The following is a 7,526-nucleotide window of genomic DNA, read 5'->3' as shown; positions in this document are numbered from 1 at the left end:
AGAGAGAGAGAGAGAGAGAGATATGAAGCACACAGCAAAGGCTGCAACACGACATCGAGGCTCACCAACACCGTGGCTAGGAGGCGCCAGCATTTCCACACACCTGGCTACGCCCAGTGGTACCTTATAGGGCCGCGTGGCATCGCGCCTTCTTATGCACAGCAAGATGAATGACAGGAAATCTAGGAGCATGCCGACGCAGTAGAGGAAGTTCTCGGCCGCCACAATCTCCTGGAAGCTCATCGTCGAAAGTAGTAGCACACTAGAATCCGAGAAGAGAATACCGACCAATGCCATTCCGTATCACAACTTGATGACGCCCTAGACTATGGTAGCCGCGGACGAGGTGAGATATGCATAGCTGCACTAGGACCCCCTTTTGATGGATGTTTTCATGAAATTCCTCGCCGCCGACGAGATTTCGACACCGGAGAGTTGTCGGCGGTTCAGGCTCCATTGACCGGTCTTCGGTAGCTGCAGTGGTGACATGCGGCAGTGGAGGTGCAAGGAGGATGTGTCATTCATTGGAGAGGAGAAGGAACCTTTTTTGTGAGAATTTGTTGCGACCGAGTAAAAATAGGAGACTTCGGCTACTCCTCAAACTTAAATTCTTTTTTTGCTCTGCTAAAGTTTGTCTAGGTGTGGTTAACTCCTCATTTTGGGGAATTGAAGGGTTTTAAGGGATCGGCTAGATACGCTCTTATCCCTTATCACCTCCCTCATAGCCCCGCGTGGCACAGGGAGGATCTTCCAGCCACTGTCCCCACCACCGTCCCCACCAGTGATCTCCTCCTTCTCCTTCCTTCTCCTTCCTTCTCCTTGCCATTGCCAAAGGGCAAGGCCACATGGAGCCCGGTAGTTGCCAATGGCGGCAGGGCTTTTTTGTCGTCTCAGGCGATGGTTTGCGCAATTGAACGCTTCCAAATCTGGCAAGGTCGCTGCCACAGGGCGCCATGGCGCTGGGTCACTCCAGCGGGGGTGATGGAGCACTGGCGTGGGTGCAGCGCGACGGAGGTGCATGCTTTGGGTGGTAAATATGGTCTGCTGGATATGCGGCGGGGCGATGCGGTATGAGGGTGGCGTAGGCTACGAGCGGCCACATTGGTCGTGGCGGTCAATTGGCGGCACAGCGGTGGTGCATTCGACCTTCTCATTGTGTACTTGTGCATATACGAGGTTTGACAGCCAAGGGAGGCAACTTTCGTGGATGACCGCAGCTCAATGCATGTTGTGTTGGTGGCTGGCCGGGAGTGCCAGGGGCACCTCAGGGAGGAAGGCAGGGGCCTCACATCCTCGATGTCAATGAGATCTGGAGGTACCAGATCGAGCATGATGGATGGCTGCTGCCTGCCGGTGATATGCCCTTGCCCGGATCTGGCTACCTGGGTCATCGTTCCTTCCTAGGATCTAGCTTTTGGGTGGAAGGCGAGGGCCCTTATTCCCCAATCATCGGTCGTCGGCATCCGTGAATTGTGGAGGTCGAGGAGGGGCGGTCTAGGATACCGGGGCGACGACTCTAGTGGTGGGAGCCGCGATGCTCATGGTAGGAGCTCACGTCTCGGGTGATGGGTGGTTTCATGTCCTGCAACTTCCGAGTTTGAAGTCCATGTGTTGTTTCATTCGAGAAGCTGAAAACACCTTTTATTATTATTATTTTTCCTTTTGAAGAAGCACAGGTTTGTGCCTGCACGAGATCCAAATCTGTGCTTCTCGTGAAAGAAAAAAATGCACAAATTGTTTTCACGATTTTTTGCCTTTCCCAAATGCGTGGATTTTTTTTGCCTTTTTGCCTTTCCCAAATCCGTGCTTCTCATGAAAGAAAAAAAATTCACAAATTGTTTACACAAAAAAACATTCGTATTTTTTTTCTTTCTGTGTAGCACAGTTGCGCTTCTCGCAAAAAATTATGTGCCTTCACGAGAAGTAAACCGCAAATCACTTCTCGTGGAAGCCAAAAAAAATCATATTTCTTCCCCTTTTTGAGAAGCCCATCCGTTTTTCTCGCATGCGTAAAATTATGTGCCACCACGAGAAGCAAACTGCTCCTCGACGCATAGAGCCACATCTCGCATGCGAGATATCACTTTAGCGGTTTTTGTTGGTCTTGATCTTGCATATGGTTCTTCATTGTATTTTTCCGGAACCAGTTTCTTCCCGGATTTCAATGTGTATCTTGGGATTCTAGTTTTTTCCTTTTTTTTCCTTTCTTTTTTATGTTTATTATTTGTTACTACTAATTGGTTTTTCATTTTTCATAATTTCTATTTATCTTTGCCTAAGACAAACAAAAGATTATTATGACAAAAATACTGACCTTTTTTTAATCATGCGTGTTCACATTTTTAGTCTATATTAACAATAAAAAATTGTGATCACTTCCTAAAATACCAAAAACAATTTTTGGAAGATACATGAACCATTGTTTATTATGTTAATACTTTCGAACATCACATGAATATTATCATAAATTATGTGAAACAATTTTTAAATACCAATATACCATGAACATTTTTCAAGATATGTGAGAAGTTTTTCGCAAATATATGAACAATTTCTAATTGCATGAATAGTACTATTTTATTTTTGGTGAATGTTTATTTAGCACGCAAGTATTTTTTTGCTTTTCAAATAATTTTATTACATACAGATTGGTGAGAAGATGATTTTGGAGTTTCATTGCGAAAACAAAATGTATGGCTCTGTAGGAGTGAGTGGACAGCTGATCTAAGAGCAACTCTAGGAGATGCCTCATATTCGCAACCTCCATATTAGTTTAAAGTGTACTCCATAATTTTCTGGAGGCTATTGAGACGAAGTGCAAACATGGAGCCACCAAAACGGCGCACTCCATAATTGTTTTTCCTGCTTATTATTATCTATTTACAAGTAAACAGTATTCTAACAGCAATTTGAAATCAAATTCAAAATGTTCATTTTCCATTTAACAATTCATCAACATTATTACAAAGCTTATTTAAACATAAAATTAATTTAAATATGATAATAATCCAAATTTAAAATAATTCAATTAAAAATACTGATGAATAAGAAAAATACAAACCCCCATGTAGCAGCTACTAATGCTCAATGAAATCTTTAGGTAGTTGATCATGAGACGAGCGCCGTTCAATATTCTGATACATCTGAAGAAATGTCTGAATGCTATTTAGATTCCTAGGATGCCCCACCATTGTGCCAACATACTCATACACATAGGCCATCTCCTCCTCTCGATCATTCTTGATGATTATGTTGTGTAGAATCAACCAACATATCATGATCTTTCCTAATTTATCATTGTTCAAGAAACGAGCAGGACGAGGACAATCACAAACGAGCTTGCAACACTCCAAATGCTCAGGGGCAACCGCTTCCAATATTTTGGTTCACGTCCTTCCAAATTAATAGTTGGATCATAGAAATGCCTGGTGAACTGGTTGTGTCATGCTGCATGACAATTCTCCCACCCCCAATACATGCAGTCAATACTTAAGCATCCCCATCCAACCTCTTTTTTCACTCATTGCCAAAAGCCTTGCCATGTACTCGACCTTGGGTACTCGCAGATACTGTGCTCCATACATCCTAACCACAACATCGACGAACACGTTGGCACACTTTTTGAATGTATCTTCGACCCTTCAAAGATTATCACATGGGATATCTGCATGTGTGCCATATGCAATCATCTGAAGTGTCGTTATCACCTTCTCGAAACAAGGAAAAACAAGCAAACTTCAGAATTCCTCCATCACGTGAAGAGCAGTTCATTGTTCTCCATGTCATGCGCAATCTGATAGAATGATCACTCTGACATGCAAAGTGTCGCCGAAACAAGTAAGGAGGATATGAAAATTTTGGCACAAAGTAGTCCTGCTTGAGCAGATTATGACCAATTGTTCTGTTATGGCGAAACTTCCTTAGGGTCGTCCGAAGACGATGAAGTATCATTGAAAAACTCCACTAACATCTAGTTCTACACAAATTATGAAGCCTATGTCATCTATATAAATCTACTAGGCACTAGACTAGTCAACATCAAATAATCTGGGGAATAATACCTTGTGGCAAGTCATAGAACACATAGATCGAGCACGCATGATGTGGCGCTAATGACACGGAAGATGGGCGTCAGTGGATGGAAGGCGAGTGACGTCGGCCTCGACGGCAAGTCAGAGAATGTACGGATGGTAGCAGAGACATGCTCTTATCGAGCTCCCGTAGTGGGGGCATGGCGGAAGTCACCTAGGCGGTGGGATGCAGGTGAAGGTCTGTGGCGATGTGTCGTACGGCTGAGGATAGGTAACGGAGGTGAGCGGTGGCAAATGGCGGTGGTCCAGGAGCCAGAAGTGGCATCAAACGGCGGCAGCGCAATGACATGGGTGGTGGCGAAAGGGCGCGTATCGTGAAACCACCGATATAAAGAAAATGATGATGGAGGGAGCACTATATGTCCTCCCCCAACCTCCAAACATGGAGTCTGCAGGGCAGTTTTTTGCAGCGCGCTCCAAAAATTATGGCGATGGAGCGCGGGATAGGGAATCTGCTAGATCAGCCATCGCGGTAAAAAACATCATATCAACGATGCTTATGGAGTCCGTCCCGATTTGATGATCTATTAGAGTTGCTCTGAGTTGTACATGTCGGTGTCACTGGATAGGACAATCCTAACACCTGCTCTATTTGTATTCCCTACGATGCATCAAATCAATATGGATTTGCAGAGAATGCATCATAATATTAAGTTGTCATGTTCATTTCAATACAATATTGTTTTAATGCGTGTAGCACTGCTCTTTTGGACATCTATATAAATCATCCTAACTGCAGCATACATATCGCAATCAGGTACCTCATTGTGATCGATGATGTATGGACCATAACTGCTTGGGAATCAATCCAATCTCAATTGCCAAAAAACAAATGTGGCATTAGAATAATTGTGACCACTCGGATAGAAACTGTGGCTAAAGCTTGCAGTCGTGCTAGTGTGTACAGTGACTACATCTATCACATAAAGGCCCTCGAATCAACGGACTCAAAGAAGCTATTTCTTAGTAGAGCATTTGGATCCATGAATGCCTCTTGCCCAACGAATCTTGAGAAGGCAATGGATAAAATTTTGAAGAAATGTGGTGGGCTTCCACTGGCGATTGTTAGCATTGCGAGCCTCCTCGCCAACTATAACTCGTCCGAGGGATCAGTGATGTGGTGGAAAGTTTGTAACTCAATTGGTTCCATGATGGACAACAACCCTACGCTCGAAGGGATGAGGCAAATACTCACACTTAGCTACAACCATCTGCCACATTACCTCAAAGATTGCATGATGTATCTTTGCATTTTCCCAGAGGACTACGAGTTCAGCAAGACTCGGCTGTTGCGGAGATGGATCGCCGAAGGACTGGTTATTGCAAGGCGAGGGCAAACCATGATGGAGGTAGCAGAAGACTACTTCGATGAGCTGGTGAGTAGAAACATGATTGAGCAAGTTGCTTATGTAATCAGCTTCCACGATAGGCTGGAGACATGTCGGGTGCACGATATGATGTTTGAGATCGCTGTGTCCAAATCCCTGGAGGCCAACTTTGTTAGCCTGGTAGGTGGACAGTATGAAGGGATGTTGTATGATAAAATTCGTCGTCTCTCTGTCCATCCTGGAGCAGGGAGAACCACCAAGGTCGACGACTCTCTGTCCAAGGAAAAAACAGTGCGGCGCAATAGGAGGACCGACGTCGATGAAATGAAGGTGCAGCATGTCCGTTCACTGAGTATGTTTGAGCTTGAACCACACAAGCTGCTAGATCGGCTGGGCGAGTTCACCCTGTTGAGGGTACTTGATATGGAAGACTGCAAGGGCGTAGCCAACAAGCATATGAAGGATATTTGCAAGATGTACCTTCTGAAGTTCTTGAGCTTGAAGGGTACGGACATCAGTTTGATGCCTCCCGAAGTCGGTGACCTAGAACATTTGCTGACACTGGACTTAGAGCAGACACGCCTTGATGATCTACCAGAAACTATGAGAAATGTAGAGAAACTTGAGTGCCTCAAGTTCAACAAAAAGGACGTCCAGTGGTGGGTCATGTGGAAGCCACCCAGAGGAGTCTCCAACATGAAGGCGCTGCGTGATGTGGATAGACTACTAGTCGGAGATGTTGAGATTGCTAAAGAGCTCGGTGAGCTAGAGCAGCTGCAACGTATCTTTGTATATGTTGTTGACAATCCTCAGCAAGAGGATGTTCGCCAACAGCTTGCCCTGTCCCTGTCCAAGATGTGCTCCCTCCGGTGGCTCAACTTAGGAGATATGAAGAACGAAGGTATGACAATGGATTATCTCATTAATCTTGAATCGCCACCTATGCTTCTTCGGCACCTTAGGTTCGCTGGAGGATTTACTAAATTGCCAGAATGGGTTGGGTCACTAACATATCTTGTTGAGTTCACCCTTTCGTGGGCACAGCTTAAGGATGGGCAACTATTGGATGTCCTGTGTCAGCTGCCTGACCTCAAGCGCATCATGTTCCAACATATATTCTACGTTGGCACTAAACTGGTTGTGTGCAACAAGCATAAATTTCCGGCACTGAAAGATATGATAGTGGACTCCAGTAGGCAATATCCCGAAGTATACAAGTTCGAGGAAGGGTCCATGACAGAGCTGGAGAAACTTACAGTGAGTTTCGATAAATGGGAATCGAAAAGGATAGTCGGCGTAGAGCACCTGAAGAAGCTTAAAGAGGTGAAGCTCACAGGTAAGGTGGACAACACTGCACGTTAGAGAAAGAGAGTAATAGTCGCTCAGAACCTACCCGGTTCAAAGTTACAGTAACATACAATTGATTCATCTCTGCTTTGTCCCTCCATCCTATTACCTGTCCAGGTACTTTACTGGAATCTGGAGTTCTGGACTAGAGTTACTTTATTATTGCTGGACACGGAGATTTCTTCAAACTGTTTGTCAAAATTGTTGTGGCACATCATGCATGCCTAATTAATACTCCCTATGTTCCTAAATATAAGTCTTTCTATAATTTCAATACAAACTACATACGGATATATATAGTCACATTTTAGAGTGCAGATTCACTCATTTTGCCCCGTATGTAATCCCTAGTGAAATCTCTAAAAAGACTTATATTTAGGAATGGAGAGTAGTCAATTATTCTCGTGTGGTCGTGGTTTGGCTTTGTGAATCAGAGCAATTAAGACTTTCTATTTTGTTAAATCACTAGCTCTAATAAAGCTGAAGCCTCCAACAAGAGTGGTATAAACATCACTCTGTTCCTTTTATTAAAGCATTGTGTGGTTTGAACCAGCTGTTCTCTCATTAGCTACGAATTAATGTATGGTTTGAACTTTCAAGAAATTTCTATGCCGCAAGTGAATGAAGGAGCCAGCTTTGATTGCGTAGCAAATCTACGATTATGGTTTCAGTTCCGTTTACTTTTTCTTGTTTATGTGCATCCATTTTGGGTGGGTTTCTTTCACTATTATAAATAGCGGCACTATAGCATATAGAGACC

General features: G+C 44.1%; 1 protein-coding gene across 1 annotated transcript in view; it reads left to right on the top strand.

The window, feature by feature from the left end:
- Window positions 1-7,292, top strand: part of LOC119284238 (disease resistance protein Pik-2-like) — a 10,488-nt gene extending 3,196 nt beyond the window's left edge. The window contains exons 4-5 of the mRNA XM_037563442.1: window positions 4,849-6,755; window positions 6,884-7,292. Of these exons, the coding sequence (XP_037419339.1) occupies window positions 4,849-6,755; window positions 6,884-6,915 (1,939 nt within the window). The 3' untranslated portion in view covers window positions 6,916-7,292. The remainder of the gene's footprint in view (window positions 1-4,848; window positions 6,756-6,883) is intronic.
- Window positions 7,293-7,526: the final 234 nt, after the last annotated feature.

The sequence above is a fragment of the Triticum dicoccoides genome, chromosome 4A (genome assembly GCF_002162155.2).
Source record: "Triticum dicoccoides isolate Atlit2015 ecotype Zavitan chromosome 4A, WEW_v2.0, whole genome shotgun sequence".
NCBI classification, from domain to species: Eukaryota; Viridiplantae; Streptophyta; class Magnoliopsida; order Poales; family Poaceae; genus Triticum; species Triticum dicoccoides.
The sequence above is the reverse complement of the archived record's forward strand: the minus strand, read 5'-3'. Positions and strand labels throughout refer to the sequence as shown.